The sequence below is a fragment of the Oncorhynchus nerka genome, linkage group LG13, assembly GCF_034236695.1.
Source record: "Oncorhynchus nerka isolate Pitt River linkage group LG13, Oner_Uvic_2.0, whole genome shotgun sequence".
Classification (NCBI taxonomy): Eukaryota; Metazoa; Chordata; class Actinopteri; order Salmoniformes; family Salmonidae; genus Oncorhynchus; species Oncorhynchus nerka.
In genome coordinates this window covers 25597592-25616801 of record NC_088408.1, presented here as the reverse complement: position 1 = coordinate 25616801, position 19210 = coordinate 25597592, and the positions used below count along the sequence as shown (strand labels likewise).

Genomic DNA, 19210 nt, shown 5'->3' with positions numbered 1-19210 from the left:
AATAATAACAAACAGCCCACATCAGCAGAGGAAACTGCGGGTAATAAATACCTGCAACAGTAAATCAACCAGGGTCGTGTTCTGAAAATAAATATTTCAGGAGAGGTCATTAAAATGACATTAGAAGTTATACCCCTGAGTATCTCTCCCTCTTTCCTGTCCCCTGTCCGTGGCCCAGATTTCTCTCTTTCCTGTCCCTTGTCCGTGGCCTAGATTTCTCTCTTTCCTTCTCTGGTCTGTCTATCTGTCTGTCTTTCCTGTCCCTTGTCTGTCGTCTGGCCTGTCTGTCTGTCTCTGTCTGTCTGTCTGTCTGTCTGTCTGTCTGTCTGTCTTCTGTCTGTCTGTCTGTCTGTCTGTCTGTCTGTCTGTCTGTCTGTCTATCTGTCTAACACACACTGTCTGTCTGTCTGTCTGTCTGTCTGTCTGTCACACTGTCTGTCACTGTCACTGTCTGTCTGTCTGTCTGTCTGTCTGTCTGTCTGTCTGTCACTGTCACTGTCTGTCACTGTCACACACACACACACACACACACACACACACACACACACACACACACACACACACACACACACACACACACACACGTCTGTAGATAGTTGGTTGTCATGCTGTAGCCAGGAATGTCTGGTATTTTATCCCCAGGAGAATTGTGTCCTTCTTTACCTAATACCCCCCCGCCCAAGTCCACCCAACACTACGCTCCACTGCTCAAATTAAGATCTGTCAAACACAAATGTAAAATATCATAGTGTGTCTGTGCGTGCGCTACGTGCGTGCTATTAAACCAGGCGTGAGTGGCGGTGCCCAGGCAGGATGAGCAGATGTTCTTTCATTGGCCTGGCGCATCGCATGGGGGACCATGGTGTGATTTCACACATGAAAAACCAAGGACCCATACTTTACCCCCATCTCTACTTCCTTTTTCTCATTCTATCCATCCCTTTCCTCCCTCCCACCACTCTAGTTTTCTGTCTGTCTTTCACTCTTTCTCTCTCTCCCTCTATTCTTGCCCTGGAGGTGTAGCACACAGAGCAGAACTGCTGTGTGTTAATGGAGTCACTCATAAATTCCCCTAATGCAGTCCCCAGTTCCATAGCCCTCATCCCCAGTCCCATAGTCCTCATCCCCAGTCCCATTGCCTTCATCCCCAGTCCCATAGCCCTCATCCCCAGTCCCATAGTCCTCATCCCAAGTCCCATAGTCCTCATCCCCAGTCCCATGGTCCTCATCCCCAGTCCTCATCCCCAGTCCCACGGTCGTCATTTCCAAGCCCTTATTGTCCTCATCCCCAGTCCCGCAATCCTCATCCCCAGTCCTACGGTCCTCATCCCCAGTCCCACGGTCATCATTCCCAAGCCCTTATTGTCCTCATCCTCAGTCCCACGATCCTCATCCTCAGTCCCATAGTCCTCATCCCCAGTCCCATAGTCCTCATCCCCAGTCTCATACTCCTCATCCCCAGTCTCATATCTCCATATCTTAAGTAGTGCAGAAAGGAAGAAGTGTTCTTCTTTGACTTTCAGAGACCTCACTCACCATCACATTTGTGCTCCTTGTAACTGGATAGTGAGAATATGGTTTAACAGGTTGGAGGAGATATGTATGGTAGATGGAGAGAGAGAGGGGCAGAGAGAGAGGGGTGTAAGAGAGTGAGAGATGGATAGAGGATTACTTATTACCCAGAATATGTGATCCTACATGGGATCAGGGTTCATTAAAAGCAGTGATGGTGTTGATAAAGCTAAAATGACCATAGTCCACCCTTGTGTCATAACCCCCACCCCCGACACACACACCTTTGTTGTTGTCATGACACCACGGTCAACAGGGAATCCGCTATAATCCCCATGTTTGAAGAACTGTTCGCTCTGACAGCAGCGTTTCTGTCTTTCCCCGCTTTCACCACACAGTCTTGTGGGACAGAGGATAACTACCTGCAGACACTGTGTGATTACCACCCTCTTCTATCAGACATGTACTCCAGGGAAGCAGACAGACAGACATGGTCTGCATCCCAAATGGCACCCTATTCTCTGTATGGTGCACTACTTTTGACCATTGCCCTTAGGGACCTTAACCTGCCGTTGTGCCCCTGAACAAGGCAGTTAACCCACTGTTCCTAGGCCATCATTGAAAATAAGAATTTGTTCTTAACTGACTTGCTGAGTTAAATCAAGTAAAAAAAATATATAGATGATTATATATAAAAAAGGGAATAGGGAGCCATTTGGGACGCACACAGAGTCACCATGAAGGTACTTGGTCTTTTCCCCTCCTCTCATCAAAACAGCCCTGTCATCTGAAGTATCTTTTGACTAAAACGATAGCGAAGAACAAGCCATTCTCCTGGTAGGGCCAGCTATGATACCATTAGTGGTTGTGTTAACTGAATCATTTAGCAGAGAGAGTAACAGAGATGTCTGAAGGCAGCATTTCCCTCCCTGCCTTTACCTCTCTCATCTCATCCCTGCATCCCCCCCCTAAACGCATGATTGTCTATGGGGGACCAGAGTAGCTCATCCATGAGAAATTAGCTTTGAGAGATACTCCCTGAGCCACAATTACTGTACAGAGATACAGTGAGCCACATCATGAACAACACACTCAGATACACAGACAGGGAGATGGAGATAGAGGCAGGGGGGAGGAGAGGAGAGGAGAGGAGAGGAGAGGAGAGGAGAGGAGAGGAGAGAGAAAGAGAACCCTCTATGTGGGGTTCTTCAAAGAACCCCCTGTATATTGTTCTACCTGGAACCCTCTATGAAGGGTTCTGCCTAGAACACTCTGAAGGGTTCTACCAAGAACCATTTTATAATCTAACGGTTCTTCCTAGAACCCTCTATGAACGGTTCCACCAGCCTTATTAGCCTTTAAAATTGTATTATTTATGACAATATATTACATATATCATAATGCCTTTATTTGATGGCCTAGTTATCTCCTGGTTACAAGCCACATCAGGCCTGCAATTCCCATTATGCTGGTTTGCAAAGTGATGGGCAATTCCTATTGGAATCCAGCCAGGATATCCAAAAGAGGAATTGTTAATCACCCGCAACTTCCATTCAGAATGACTGCCAGGGTAGTGGAAATTGAATACTGAGACGACCTCAATCATCTAAACTGGAACAACCATCTCAGTAACAGTTGCAATAAATCCAACAGATTGGATTAGTTTAGAAAAGTGTGTTATTTGTCTTTGTATAGCATTACAGTTATTAACCAATCAATGTAAATGCAAAAACACAGATATTAAAGTAAAACAAACAATTCTGAAAATCTCCCTGCAATAAAACATGCTGGGAAATATTATATATGGTTCTGTGAAGAACCCTTATTTCCTTCCAAAGAATCAACAAGGAACCCTTTCTTCCAAAAACGGTTCTTAGGATGTTAAAGGTTCTAGATAGAATCATTTGCCTTACAAAGAACCCTTGTCTTCCAAAAAGGGTTCTTCTGATCAAAAGGGTTCTTGGTAGAACCCTATCCCTCCACAAATAACTATTTCGGCATAATTTTTCCTTAGAGTGTACCATACAAGGTAAATGCTTTCTATGCTCACTTTGAGGCAAGCAACATTGAACCATGCATGAGAGCACCAGCTATCCCGGACGACTGTGTGATCACGCTGTCCGTAGCCAATGTAAGACCTTAAACAGGTTAACATTCACAAGGCCGCTGGGCCAGATGGATTATCAGAATGCATACTCAGAGTATGCGCTGACCAACTGGCAAGTGTCTTCACTGACATTTTCAACCTCTCCCTGACTCAGTCTGTAGTACCTACATGTTTCAAGCAGACCACCATAGTCCCTGTACCCAAGAACACCAAGCACGCACTTCTGTAGCCATGAAATTCTTTGAAAGGCTGGTCATGGCTCACATCAACACCATCATCCCAGACGCCCTGGACCCACTCCAATTCGCATTCCACCCCAACAGAATCACAGATGACACAATCTCCATTGCACTCCACACTGACCTTTCCCACCTGGACAAAAGGAACACCTATGTGAGAATGCTGTTCATTGACTACAGCGCCACGTTCAACATTATAGTGCCCTCCAAGCTCATCACTAAGCTCAGGACCTTGGGACTGAACACCAGCCTCTGCAACTGGATCCTGAACTTCCTGATGGGATGTGCATGTGTGTACTCATGGGTGTACTCCCTGTTCACCCATGACTGCGTGGCCACGCATGACTCCAACACCATCATTAAGTTTGCTGACGGTGATAGGCCTGATCACTGATGACAATGAGACAGCATAAAGGGAGGAGGTCAGAGACCTGGCAGTGTGGTGTTAGGACAACAACCTCTTCTTCAACGTCTGCAAGATAAAGGAGCTGATCGTGGACAACTGGAAACGGAGGACCGAGCACACCCCCATGCACGTCGACAGGTCTGTAGTGGAGCGAATCAAGAGCTTCAAGTTCCTTGGTGTCCACATCACTAAGGATCTGTCATGCTCCACACACACCAACACAATCGTGAAGAGGCCACGACAACACCTCTTCCCCCTCAGGAGGCTGAAAAGATTTGGCATGGGGCCTCAAATACTCAAATAATTCTACAGCTGCACCATTGAGAACATATTGACTGTCTGCATCACCGCTTGGTATGGGGACTGCTTGGCATCCGACTGCAAGGCGCTACAGAGGGTAGTGTGTACTGCCCAGTGCATCGCCCGGGCCGAGCTCCCTGCCATCCAGGACCTCTATACCAGGCGGTGTCAGAGGAAGGCCCTAAACATTTTCAAAGACTCCAGCCACCCAAGTCATAGCCAAGTTAACGTTACTTATTGTGTGTTTATTATTGCTTGTATTATTACGCGTCATTAGTTTTATATTGTTTCTCTATTTTCTTTCTCTCTGCATTGTTGGGAAGGGCCAGTAAGTAAGTATTTCATTGTTAGTCTACACCAATTTATTTTTCAAAGCACAAAGCACCTGACAAATAACATTTGATTTGACACACACCAGTTGAATCAACGTTGTTTCCAAGGCATTTCAATGAAATTACATTGAACCAATGTGGAATGGACATTGAATTGATGTTTGTGCCCAGTTGGAAAAGAGGGAAGAGAGGGAGGGGCAAAACAAGCCTTTGTCAGTCTTGAAAATAATCAAGAAGAAATCAAATATGTTTCTGCTCATATCCTCCCATACTTTCAGCCTTCCTCTGAAATATTAATTGAGCTGCTGAAGTGAGCAATACTTTTCAGCTCCATCAGATGTACAAACAGAAGTCCTTATACGATATGCCATATATAATTCTATCTGTAGCCATCCACTCAACCATCCATCAAATATGCTGTATATAACCTTTTCTCTCGGTCTCTCTCTCTTCCTCCCCTCTCTCTCTACCATAGGTTGGGTATGGAGGATAAGACAGTGGAGCGCTCTCTAGCCAGGGCGGGCTGTGAGGTGCACTGTTTTGACCCCAGCCTTAGGCAGGCCCACCTACAGGAGTCAGACATGTGGCTCCATCGTCTCTCCGTAGACTGGAGGGACCCCAACCCAGCCATCCCCGCCCAACGACAGCACAGCAACACCAAGAAACTGGCCACCATTCTCAATGACTTTGGACACAGACAGGTCAGAATGCACAGAGAGAGGAGAAGGGGTTTATGGGTAAAGGGAGATTACAAATGGGCCAATGTGGCCTGAGTCAGACATAACGAAAAACTCATGTATGGGATTATACCCAGAGAGTACACAGTGCCCTCCGTATTTATTGGGACAGTGAAGCATTAAAACAATTTTTTGGCTCTATACTTCAAAAGTTTGGATTCAAACGATAGCTATAGGGTTAAAGTGTTGACTGTCTGCTTTAATTTGAGTGTATTTTCATATATTTTGAGTGAACCATTGAGAAATTACAGCACTTTTTGTTCATTGTCTTTTTGTACATTATTCACGATTCATTCAGGATTATCCGTAATCATGGTAGCATCCATATTCATGTAGAAGTGTTCAGAAAGATATTCTATTCTCATTTACAATAAAAGTGACTCCAAAATGACACAATACATTATTTACCATTAATTTCAATTGGGCATAAATTAATCTGAAACACAAACAGAAAATAAATCCAACAAATTTGTAGAGTCATTTCGTGCTATCAATATCGGACTAAATCCTTAACCTTTGTCTACTTTAATAGACATACAGTATATGTGAATTTGCTCAATACTTTTGCTCCCCTAAAATGTGGGGACTATGTACAAAAAGTGCTGTAAATTCTAAACCGTTCACCCATTATAGATAAAAATAGCCTCAAGTTAAAACTGCCAGTCTAATCTTTTGGAGTATAGAGTAATTATCCCAATAATGACAGACGGCACTCTATGTACATAATACAGTAACAACATACTCCACTACCAGCACCCAGCACACAATGTACAGGACCTGTCTATTACAGTAAATCCTATACTTGACCACAATACACACAGCCCATGCAATAGTCACTACAAAAGTCACCATAAAAACAAACCAAAATTACTTATTTTTCTCACCTCAACCAGAAAAGGCTATAAGAAAATGGATCTGTTCTCTCCTTATGAGCTGAGAGGTTGAACTTTAGTATGGCTTGTTGACTCCTGAAACTCTACTGCTCATCATTCATTCCTCCAATGTCTCATCTTGCGCTGGAGGGCAGAAAACTCACTTATAGTTATGGCTTTCCTCCTTTAAACATTAGAATTCAGAATATTAAGTCCCCCAGGGCTCTGTGTTCTGCCTCATCAGAAATGGATCTGCATACAAGATCAACCACACACACACACACAGTCATACACACACATAGTCATACACACACAAACAACAAGCCAGCGGTGCGTGTGTAGAGCGGGGACCTTCCCTAAATACAGCAAAAGTATGCATAGCATTCGGGTGAGAATAGAAGCATTCAGACGAGGGCCTACCGAGTGGCACGGTGGTCAAAAGCTGTGCCACTAGAGATACTGGTTAGAGTCCAGGCTCTGTCGCAGCTGGCAGCAACCTGGAGACCCATGGGGCGGCACACAATTGGCCCAGCGTCGACCCGTTTAGGGGAGGGTTTGGCTGGCAGGGATGTTCTTGTCCGTTCTACAGACTCCTGTGGCGAGCAGGGCCCAATGAACGCTGACACGGTCGCCAGGTGTACGGTGTTTTCTCCAACAAATTGGTGCCGCTGGCTTCCTGGTTAAGTGGGCATTGTGTCAAAAAGCAGTGCGGCTCAGCTGGGTTGTGTTTCGGAGGTCACACTGCTCTCGACCTTCTCCTCTCCCGAGTCTGTATGGGAGTTTCAGTGATGGGACAAGACTAACTACCAATTGGATACCACAAAATTGGGGAGAAAAGGGGGTAAAAAAAATGTTTTATTATTTAATAAAAAAATATTCGGGCGAGATCCCAGCTATACATCCTGTGGAAGGAGTTAGTCTTTGATGAGGACTTGAAGACGGTGATAATTCAAGTTTGTGGAAGTTGTATAGTGGAAAGGAGTTTACAGTTGATGTGAGATCAGTGCTGTAAAAAGGAGGTTTGGGTTGATACTCCCACACAGATAATCAATCTACCTCAACAGAATTCATCTGACTTCATTTATTTGTGCTGCTCTCGTTTTGTGAATTCTTACCTCTCACTGCATGTTCCAGAAGGCAGGGTACCTCAGGCTAATTCATCACTCTGTTTTTTCTCTCCTTTTTAGCATGAGCAACAGTTTAATCAGTGCAAATTTAAATCAGGCTCTTGAGCAGAATGCCAACAAGCCACGCACCGGCGCCTAGCATTAGCAAGTCCATGCTTAGAGGCGTCAGCCATTAATTCCTCTTTTGGAACCAGAAACAAAGCTCACTATACCATACAAATTAGTGTGGGAGAAATAATTAAGACGTGTGGGTGCGTGTTCGTGTGTGTCTGTGTCTGTGTGTGTGACAGATAAAGGACAGACCCTATCCCTGTACCTGCTTTAGATGCAAAGCAACACACACATCTCCATACTGGGATTTTTTAAATGTGAGTACACAGCGTGCTACAGAAACAACGGTTTGTCTTTCTTCTCTCTGGCTTTGTGACAGAACAATAACACGGAGAACTGATGAGTCGCTTCTAAAGGTCAAAATATGCATTAGTTTGTGTTCCTTATCGGTCATTACACAGCTCATAAATGAGTCATACCCGCTCTGGTCACCATCAGAGGCTGTCTCCATGGGGATGAACACACCAATTCAACAGTCCTTCAGATCTCATGCAAATTGATTTGCTTTCTCCTAATGCACAATAGAACAACAATCAGAGACACTCTTTCTGACAATCAGGTCACTTCTTAATGTCTCACATCCACACTGTCACAAGAGGGACACAGCTTCCAACATGGCTTCCACTCCTCCACAATGCAAGCCTTTCCTCACCATGGTTAGGGTTAGTGTTATCATGAAGGTGTCTCACATCAGTTTGGAAACAGAACAGACCCTGGACCAGTTGTTAGGGGAGGCTGTGAGAGTCTAAACAGAACCTCTCTCTCCTGATCCCATTGAAGTGTAATGAAATGTCTGCTCATTACGATGGTCTCTGGAGAGGCCTGTTTCAGATATGTTTCCCCTGCCTCACATCCACTAATTAAAGAACACAAAATACTTCATCTCTGCTTGATACAATCATAGAGTAACACAGGCAGAAAATACATCCCTGTAGCCCAGCTTACCTGTGTTGTATCAAAATTGTTATAAACACATGTAAGCATTGTGACATATTTGGGCTCAAACTTGTTATCTTGTGTTAATCAGCCAAACAGCTTTAAATCGTTATGCCAAGAGGTTCGAGCCTCTTGATGAAGTTGCTGGTATTTTGGGCTATGAAGGACACCACAATAAGTTCTGCAAAAACTGCAATTAGCCGCTGAAAGAAATAATTATGGGCCTATTAGTTAGACTCAAGTGTCAGTTTCCATTTATAAAGGTTCATCAGAGGTCAGCTAACTTGTTTGTTCACATCAAACGATCAGCTTTCCTCAAAAGCGTTTAGAAATGAATTCATAAAAACAAATCGTTTTATCCCTAATCTGCTTCTGTTTGATGGCTGAATGGATTTCATTCCAGCAGAAGGCCGACTCAACTCATTGAATATTGTCTGCAGTGTCTCTCTGACTGGGATGTAAAGTTCCTCTCTTATCACAAAGAGATAACAGGGTATCTGGGTTCTCAGTGATTCTGTTGAGGACATCACCTTGGCGGTGGTTAAAAATAGTGTGTAGGTGGCTGTGCATTTATCGGTTTAAACCATTAGGGGTTAGGTAAACACACACACGTTGAGCCAGCAGGCTGTGAACAGTGAACATGCTCTCTGTTTTTCCTCATTAGAAAGATGGAGTGATTCTGACCTCCTCCCTCTTGAGCCCGAGGGACCACAATTACTTTACTGCCTGACAGATACTTCACAACTAAAGGTCTGGGCTGAGAGACACTTCACAACTAAAGGTCTGGGCTGAGAGAAACTTCACAACTAAAGGTCTGGGCTGAGATACACATCACAACTAAAGGTCTGGGCTGAGAGAAACTTCACAACTAAAGGTCTTGGCTGAGAGAGACTTCACAACTAAAGGTCTGGGCTGAGAGAAACTTCACAACTAAAGGTCTTGGCTGAGAGAAACTTCACAACTAAAGGTCTTGGCTGAGAGAAACTTCACAACTAAAGGTCTTGGCTGAGAGAAACTTCACAACTAAAGGTCTGAGCTGAGAGAAACTTCACAACTAAAGGTCTGAGCTGAGAGAAACTTCACAACTAAAGGTCTGGGCTGAGAGAAACTTCACAACTAAAGGTCTGGGCTGAGAGAAACTTCACAACTAAAGGTCTGGGCTGAGAGAAACTTCACAACTAAAGGTCTGGGCTGAGAGAAACTTCACAACTAAAGGTCTGAGCTGAGAGAAACTTCACAACTAAAGGTCTGGGCTGAGAGAAACTTCACAACTAAAGGTCTGGGCTGAGAGAAACTTCACAACTAAAGGTCTGGGCTGAGGTCTGGGCTGAGAGAAACTTCACAACTAAAGGTCTGGGCTGAGAGAAACTTCACAACTAAAGGTCTGGGCTGAAAGAAACTTCACAACTAAAGGTCTGGGCTGAGAGAAACTTCACAACTAAAGGTCTGGGCTGAGAGAAACTTCACAACTAAAGGTCTGGGCTGAGAGAAACTTCACAACTAAAGGTCTGGGCTGAGAGAAACTTCACAACTAAAGGTCTGAGCTGAGAGAAACTTCACAACTAAAGGTCTGGGCTGAGAGAAACTTCACAACTAAAGGTCTGGGCTGACAGAGACTTCACAATTAAAGGTTTGGCGGAGTGTGACTTCACAATTAAAGGTCTGGCTGAGTGTGACTTCACAACTAAAAGTCTGGGCTGAGTGTGTGGCCCAAAAGTAAAAGGCGATGGTAGACATATTTTCTAGTTGCTTTATAGCAATGCTTTAAGACTACAGTGTTTAAGACACAACACTAGGAACAAGACAAGGCTACTGCTGACCTTGAGAGAAGGGAGACTGAGGCATAGCCTCACTAAACAACTAAATAAAAGCTCCAACACCCATCGGCTTCACTGAACCCCCCTCAGTAGTCCACAATTCAGGCCAAATCACCATGCACCCACCTACCCTCCCTCCCTCCCCAAATCCATTAGTTATTGCCCTACTTCCAATCCTCCCTGTCAAAGTAGTTTCTGTCTGCATATCTCTATTCCTCTCACTCACACACACTTCTGCACTGCGGTGATCGGAAATCTCTTCAGAGATGTGTGGGGCCATATGGAGATGCTCACGCAAGACTGCAGCTTTTCGAGGGCTCACAATTTCTCATACTAGGGAAGCGAAGGGCAGACGAGCTACCGGTGGGGTGGGCTTAGGGGACATCGAGAGGGATATGTTGTGAAGTCCTTGGGATTTGCCTTGCATGCCAGTTGATGACACATCAGGGAGAAGAAAACTGTCAAATAGAATGAAGTTATTGAAAGTAGCCCATTCAATACACACCCTGAGAAAAGTATATCTTGAGCAGAACCATTCTTGGATTTGTAAGGGGGGGGGGGGTCATGGATCATAACATCCCTGTTGGTTAGGGCAGTTCCCATTTTATGACATGTCTGTCCAATTAGAAACATTATATTGCCTTGGGGAGGGATCGTATCCATTAGGAGACCCAGAGACAGAAAGCACTTCATTTTGACTAGTTCTAGTTGTTATTTTACTCTAGCCATTGAAGAAGTGTTTTTCTGTTCGACAGGTCAGATACTCAACACTTGAATTAACTTTAACACTAGTGTGCTGGAAGATAAATATGATTGGTTTGTGGAAAGTTTGAGTCAACTATTGACAAATATTATTGGCAGCATTGGAAGTTGCCAATGGTGATGTCATGAGGCCATGAGGCAATCTGCCAATGAGAGGGTAGTAAGTTACAGAGGAGAGAATAAATTGGTGAAATAAAATGTCAAAAGCAAAGAGAAGCGCTTTCATTAATAAGGCTGTGAAACAATATGGGTTCAAGGAGTGACATGAAACATTACAGCACATTTAAAGGCCCAGTACAGTCCAAAACATGATTTTTCTGTGTTTTATATATACAGTATTTCCACACTATGAGGTTGGAATAATACTTTGAAATTATGACAATGCCATTTTAGTGTAATTGCTGTTTGAAAAGACCGCCTGAAATTTCAGCTTCTTTTGGTGGGAGTTTTGGCCTTCCATGGTGACATCACCATACAGACCAATAAGAAAGAAAGTTCCAAACCTCTCTGCCAATAACATATCATTTTCAGTTTTTCGCTCCCCACTCAAAACCACTCCGACAGTCCTATAAAAATTATTGCTTGAGAAAATGCTCTGCTAAGAAGCTATTTTGGTTTCTTTTTGAACATTTTAATTGAGAAATAAAAATCACACAGAAGTTATTTAATATTGAGATAAAAACAGCTGCATTAGACCTTTAAATGGCAGCCCAAGGCCTAATATACAGTATGTGCATTGAAAGTAGCCCATGCATATGATGACTCAGTAAGATCATATCCTGAGGCCATTATTAACATTAATGTTAATGGACCTCTCTTTCTCCTCTTCACAGACCTTATACCACATTCAGCCTCTCCCCGGCATATCCTCCCTCCTCCTCTACTCAGACACATCCTTTCTTCTACTTGTCCTTCAACCGACCTTCTCTCTCCCTCTTTGCACTTTGACTCTCCCTCACCTCCATCAAAAGGCCTTTTCCCCTCTCTCCATCTTATGTCTCTCCCTACTGCGAGATATTATCATTGTTGAGTCTCTCTCCCTCTCTGTTCCAGGTGGATGTTCTGAAGGCAGACATGGAGAGTGCGGAGTGGAAGATTCTAGAGAACCTGGTTCTAGAAGGGGTTCTGAGCTCTGTGGGTCAGCTACTACTAGAAATCCACCTCCACTGGGCGGGCTTCGAGGTGGGCGGGGACGACCCATCTGTGGTGCGCTATTGGTTCAGCCTACTGAAGGAGCTGGAGCGTGCTCACTTCCGCCTCTTCCATTACCACAGCGACCCAGCAAAGCCCCGCCTCTTCCTGCACCGGAACATTCTGAACGCCTCCAGTGCCTATACACTGGGCTGGGTCAATACCCAGTGGAGGCCCTGAGAGCTGACTGACTGATGGACAGGGCTCTGGCCAATGAGAAGGGGAGATCTGGGAAATATAGTTCAACTACGATGGGAAAGTCAATCCCATGGGATGTTTCACTTCGGATATTTATTTCTGACCAATACCAGATTCATCACGCTAACCAAAGTACTGTACTCCAGAAAAGGATTGTCTCAATCTATGGAGGTTAATGTAACGTTTTGTGAGCTATACTGTACTCCTAACAAGCTCCTATCATTTCAGCATTTTGAATCACTACTCCCCTACCCTTCCCTGATATGACCTTAGACATGGTGAGGTAATTGCCTCGAGGGCCCAAAGTCCATCTGTCGGTCAGAGCTGCTTTAAAGTAGCTGTGTTGGCTGGAGGTCAGCCGGCAAGCATTGCGGCAGCCATCTCTGTCATCATGGCCTCATCTGGGCTTGGCCCTGAGCCAGCCACCCCTAACAGATGCATCCACCCCCTCCTGGAGAATTATCCTCAGAGGCATGGGTAATGAATAGTGAGGTAAGACCACAGCCCAAACTAATAGCCACAATTTGTCCTCAGGATCTTCTGCATTAAAAAGAGTACATAGGGCTGGGAAAGTAGCTGTCGGACTGAGGCTGAGCACACCTCATTTAGCCCAGGGATGAGTTTCTGTGGGAGGCTACTTACGAGGAGGGGGGGCTGGAGGTAGTTAAGGTAAAGGCTCAAATGCTTGCCTGGGAGGACAGTCAATATGCCTCCTGAAGAGAGACAAAGACATGACCGTCTACCCAGAGAATGACCATACCTGGGTTTCAACAGACACACCTACTCATTCAAGGGTTTATTTTTATTTTTACTATTTTATACATTGTAGAATAATAATGAAGACATCAAAACTATGAAATAACACATATGGAATCATGTAGTAACAAAAAAAGTGTTTTTTATTCTTCAAAGTAGCCACCTGTTTGCTTTGATGACAGCTTTGCACACTTGGTATTCTCTCAAACAGCTTCAGTACTCACCTGAAAAGCTTTTCCAACTGTCTTGAAGGAGCTCCCACGTATGCTGAGCACTTGTTGGCTGCTTTTCCTTCAATCCATGGTCCAACTCATCCCAAACCATCTCAATGTGGTTTGTGGTTGTGGAGGCCAGGTCATCTGATGCAGCACTCCATCACTCTCCTTCTTGGTCAAATAGCCCTTACACAGCCTGGAGGTGTGTTGGGTTATTGTCGTTTTGAAAAACAAATGATAGTCCCACTAGGTGCAAACCAGATGGGATGGCGTATCGCTGCAGAATGCTTTGGTAGCCTTGCTGGTTAAATGTGCCTTGAATTCTAAATAAATCAGTGTCACCAGCAAAGCATCCACACACCATCACATCTCCTCCTCCATGATTCATGGTTGGAACCACACATGTGGAGATCATCCGTTCACCTACTCTGCGTCTCACAAAGACAGTGATTGGAACCAATGATCTCACATTTCGGCTCATCAGACTGCCTGAAATTTTCTGGATTGATTGACCTTCACGTATTAAAGTAATGATGGACTGTTGTTTCTCTTTGCTTATTTGAGCTCTTCTTGCCATAATATGGATTTGGTCTTTTATCAAATAGGATTATATTCTGTATACCAACCCTACCTTGTCACAACACAACTGCTTGGCTCAAAACTCCTCATATGACATTTAAAAAGGCACACCTTACTTTTAATGCTTTCCAGGTGACTACCTCATAAAGCTGGTTGAAACAATGCAAAGAGTGTGCAAAGCTGTGAAGGCAAAAGGTGGCTACTTTGAAGAATCTCAAATATTTTGATCTAACACTTTTTGGGTTACTACATGATTCCATGTGTTATTTCATAGTTTATTTTTTCACTATTATTATTTTTTTTTTTAAATGTGTAGGTGTGTCCAAACTTTTGACTAGTACTGTAGGGAAAACAACTATCAAGGATGTGAAGAATCGCCTCAATTGCCTCACTCACTCGTCTTAGGTCAATACACATTTAACATGTATGACATTTCACATTAAACTGGGACTTTGAAAATACTTAAGGAAACAATGTACGCCAAGTTGTAAGGAGACCGAGTTTGCCTGAGCAAATGTTGAATCAGGACGATTCGGATAGCGAATACCAAAGATGGTGAAATATGTTAGTGTGTAGCCTTAACTGCAGCTATAATGAGCAGATTCCGAGGGAATAGTAGGGTCTCTCCCTCTTCACAATTTGAATAATAATAGAAAATGTCAATCCAGCCGCCACAACTTCTGCTGTTTCGTTTTCCCACTCTCTCAAACCCTTTCTCGCTTATTCTCTTTAGTAACGGTTCTCTTCTCACCATTAAATCCACATAAACCCCCTCTGAAAAGAGTAGTGTTGCCAAGTCGCTAGTGCCTTCATAGCAGCATCAAAAGATCAGGGGTATTAATTTCTAATTGAAAGTTTTCAGAATGTATTAATCCTTAAAATGTAAGCCTGAACCCAGTTTAGAATTGTGTAATACATTTGGTGACAAAGTAGTTGGGAGAGCTGCAGAGAGAAAGAACGATGGAGTCAGAAAGGTTGAGATTGACTCAATCGCCGTCTCCAAAGACTTTGGAACCTCTCTTTCGGCTCATCAGACTGCCCCCTTTACCTCTTTGCTTATTTGAGCTCTTCTTGCCATAATATGGATCCCCTTACTTTACCTGACTCTCATAAAGCTGGTTGAAACGTCCCCCTTTGACCTCTCTCTACATGATTCCATGTCCCCCAAACTTTTGACCTCTCTGTGAAGAATCGCCTCAATCCTCCTCACTCGTTTACCTCATTTCACATTAAACTGGGACTTTGAAAATACGTCCCCCTTTACCTCTCTCGAATACCAAAGATCCCCTATAATGAGCAGATTTACCTCTCTTCACAATTTGAATAATAATAGAAAATGTCAATCCAGCCGTCAACTTCCCTTTACCTCTCTTCTCGCCGTCCCCCCAGTTTACCTCTCTCATTTGCCAAAGTCCCCCTTTACCTCTCTCGCCGTCCCCCTTTACCTCTCTCGCCGTCTCCCTTTACCTCTCTCGCCGTCTCCCTTTACCTCTCACTGCAGATCTAAAACTACTTTGTCACCAAATTTGTTACACAATTCTAGACTCGGTTCAGGCTTACATTTTAAGGCTTGAAATGAAAAATGTATACCCCTGATTTTTTTTTATGTCTATAAAGACACTAAGGGAAATAGCAACTTGGCTACACTTCTCTCTTCAGAGGGGTTTGGGTGGATTTAATGGTGAGAAGGGAACCGTTACTAAAAATAAGAAATCCTAATAAACTTGACGAAATATCTGACCAACGGCAAAAGATGGAAGTAGAAGACGACTTAACCAAAGGAAAGCAGATTGACAGGCAAAGTTTATAAAAAATTTAATTTCACAAAGGGACATACATTGGAAAACAGAATATTTTCCAAGATAAAAAATCTTGTGTGAATGATACGGACATCACTGATTAAAACAGAAGCCAGAAAACATGAAATTAAGAGAGCGCATGTGAGGGATGTGAACCCTATAAACACAACACACGGAGAAAATGTTTATCTTTCTATGTATACGTCGCTGTCCTCTCTTCAGATGGGATAGAAATATACACTGTTACAAAAGGACTAGATACCAGCCCTATGGCTTTTAGCCTGCCGCTAAATTAGGGAAAGTACATAACAGAAAGACCACCTCTCCCCCTAAAAAGAGGGAATCCCTTTGCAGCCCCCACCCCATGTCTCTAGTCCCAGAGTTTGATCAGTCCGTCCCAGCCACAGGTGATGACCTTGGAAGTCTCGTGGGGGTGCCACAAGGCACTGATGCACACCTTATCGTGGGCCTTGATCCGGTGGTACAGCTTGGTTGTCTTCCAGTCCCAGATATTCAGCTTCCCATCCGCATCGCCAGACACCACATAGCTACAGGAGAGAGAGAGGGATGGAGAGATGGGAGGAGAGAGAGAGGGAGGAGGTTAGGCTCCCTGCTAAAAATGACTCATGTTCCATTTCACATGAGATGGTGTGAATTTGGGTCTCTGCTCAAAGGAGGGGTTACTTGCTGTTGCCATGGTTACTAAGAGAGGAGAGAAGTGAAGGCACCTGCTGATAGGGGTGAGTGGGTTCTTAATTGGGGTATGTGCTAAAATTAGTGCCTGTAAATGGCCTGGTTAGCGCTTTACGTACAGGACGTCTTCAGAAACACTAACTGACTGAAGGACTTGTTTCAGAAGGAAGTAGAGATGAGTCAGTTTGTAGATAAACATAATATTACCTGCTAGGGGGATGCTACTTCTCGCTCCCCTTCTATAAAAAAAAAACGTATTTGCCGACGATCTCCTGATCGTGCCTTCAGAAAGTATTCACACCCCAGAACATTTTCCACATTTTGTTGTGTTACAAGGTGGGATTAAAATTGATTTGTCTTTTTATCCATCAACAATCTACATAAAATACTGTGAAATGGCAAAGTGGAAGAAGAATTTGAACATTTGTATACATTTTTATTTATTTATATACATACATACATACATACATACTGCTCAAGAAAATAAAGGGAACACTTAAACACAATGTAACTCCAAGTCAATCACACTTCTGTGAAATCAAACTGTCCACTTAGGAAGCAACACTGATTGACAATAAATTTCACATGCTGTTGTGCAAATGGAATAGACAACAGGTGGAAATTATAGGCAATTAGCAAGACACCCCCAATAAAGGAGTGGTTCTGCAGGTGGTGACCACAGACCACTTCTCAGTTCCTATGCTTCCTGGCTGATGTTTTGGTCACTTTTGAATGCTGGCGGTGCTTTCACTAGTGGTAGCATGAGACGGAGTCTACAACCCACACAATTGGCTCAGGTAGTGCAGCTCATCCAGGATGGCACATCAATGCGAGCTGTGGCAAGAAGGTTTGCTGTGTCTGTCAGCGTAGTGTCCAGAGCATGGAGGCGCTACCAGGAGACAGGCCAGTACATCAGGAGACGTGGAGGAGGCCGTAGGAGGGCAACAATCCAGCAGCAGGACCGCTACCTCTGCCTTTGTGCAAGGAGGAGCACTGCCAGAGCCCTGCAAAATGACCTCCAGCAGGCCACAAATGTGCATGTGTCTGCTCAAACGGTCAGAAACAGACTCCATGAGGGTGTATGAGGGCCCGACGTCCACAGGTGGGGGTTGTGAACACCAAGATTGGCAAATTCGCCACTGGCGCCCTGTGCTCTTCACAGATGAAAGCAGGTTCACACTGAGCACGTGACAGACGTGACAGTCTGGAGACACCGTGGAGAACGTTCTGCTGCCTGCAACATCCTCCAGCATGACCGGTTTGGCGGTGGGTCAGTCATGGTGTGGGGTGGCATTTCTTTTCATGTGCTTGCCAGAGGTAGCCTGACTTCCATTAGGTACCGAGATGAGATCCTCAGACCCCTTGTGAGACCATATGCTGGTGCGGTTGGCCCTGGGTTCCTCCTAATGCAAGACGATGCTAGACCTCATGTGGCTGGAGTGTGTCAGCAGTTCCTGCAAGAGGAAGGCATTGATGCTATGGACTGGCACGCCCGTTCCCCAGACCTGAATCCAATTGAGCACATCTGGGACATCATGTCTCGCTCCATCCACCAACGCCACCTTGCACCACAGACTGTCCAGGAGTTGGCGGATGCTTTAGTCCAGGTCTGGGAGGAGATCCCTCAGGAGACCATCAGCCACCTCATCAGGAGCATGCCCAGGCGTTGTAGGGAGGTCATACAGGCACGTGGAGGCCACACACACTACTGAGCCTAATTTTGACTTGTTTTAAGGACATTACATCAAAGTTGGATCAGCCTGTAGTGTGGTTTTCCCCTTTAAATTTGAGTAAATTTGATTTCCATTGATAATGTGTGTGATTTTGTTGTCAGCACATTCAACTATGTAAAGAAAAAACTATTTAATAAGAATATTTCATTCATTCAGATCTAGGATGTGTTATTTTAGTGTCCCCTTTATTTTTTTGAGCAGTGTATATACACACACACACTAGGTGGGATATATATATATATGAAAAACTAAACGCTAAAATATCTTGATTTACATAAGTAGACAGGCATTTTCTTGCCATAGATTTTCAAGCCCATTTAAGTCAAAACTGTAACTGGGACACTCAGGAACATTCTGTCATTTTGGTAAGCAACTCAAGTGTATATTTGGCCTTGTGTTTTAGGTTATTGTCCTGCTGAAAGGTGAATTTGTCTGTGTCTGTTGGAAAGCAGACTGAACCAGGTTTTCCTCTGGGATTTTGCCTGTGCTTAGCTTTATGCCATTTCTTCTTATTCCAAAAACTCCCTAGTCCTTGCAGATGACACACATACCCATAACTTGGCGTAGCCACCTCCATGCTTGAAAATATGACGAGTGGTACACAGTGATGTGTTGGATTTGCCCCAAACATAATGATTTGTACTCGGACAAAGTTAATTTCTTTGCCACATGTTTTGCAATTTTACTTTAGTGTCTTATTGCAAAATAGGATGCATATTTTGGAATATTTGTATTATTTTCACTCTGTCATTTAGGTTAGTATTGTGGAGTAATTACAATGTTGTTGA

The 19210-nt window shown here is 44.0% G+C and overlaps 2 protein-coding genes across 2 annotated transcripts in view; one reads left to right on the top strand and one right to left on the bottom strand.

The window, feature by feature from the left end:
• The window catches only part of LOC115118537 (probable methyltransferase-like protein 24), a 75946-nt gene extending 61288 nt beyond the window's left edge, over window positions 1-14658 (top strand). The window contains 2 exon segments of the mRNA XM_065026289.1: window positions 5372-5597; window positions 12312-14658. Coding sequence (XP_064882361.1) covers window positions 5372-5597; window positions 12312-12629 — 544 coding nt within the window. The 3' untranslated portion in view covers window positions 12630-14658.
• Window positions 14659-15996: 1338 nt separating this feature from the next.
• Window positions 15997-19210, bottom strand: part of LOC115118535 (pre-mRNA-processing factor 17-like) — a 43434-nt gene continuing 40220 nt past the window's right edge. Inside the window, exon 15 of the mRNA XM_029647175.2 lies at window positions 15997-16544. Within this exon, the coding sequence (XP_029503035.1) occupies window positions 16367-16544 (178 nt within the window). The 3' untranslated portion in view covers window positions 15997-16366. The remainder of the gene's footprint in view (window positions 16545-19210) is intronic.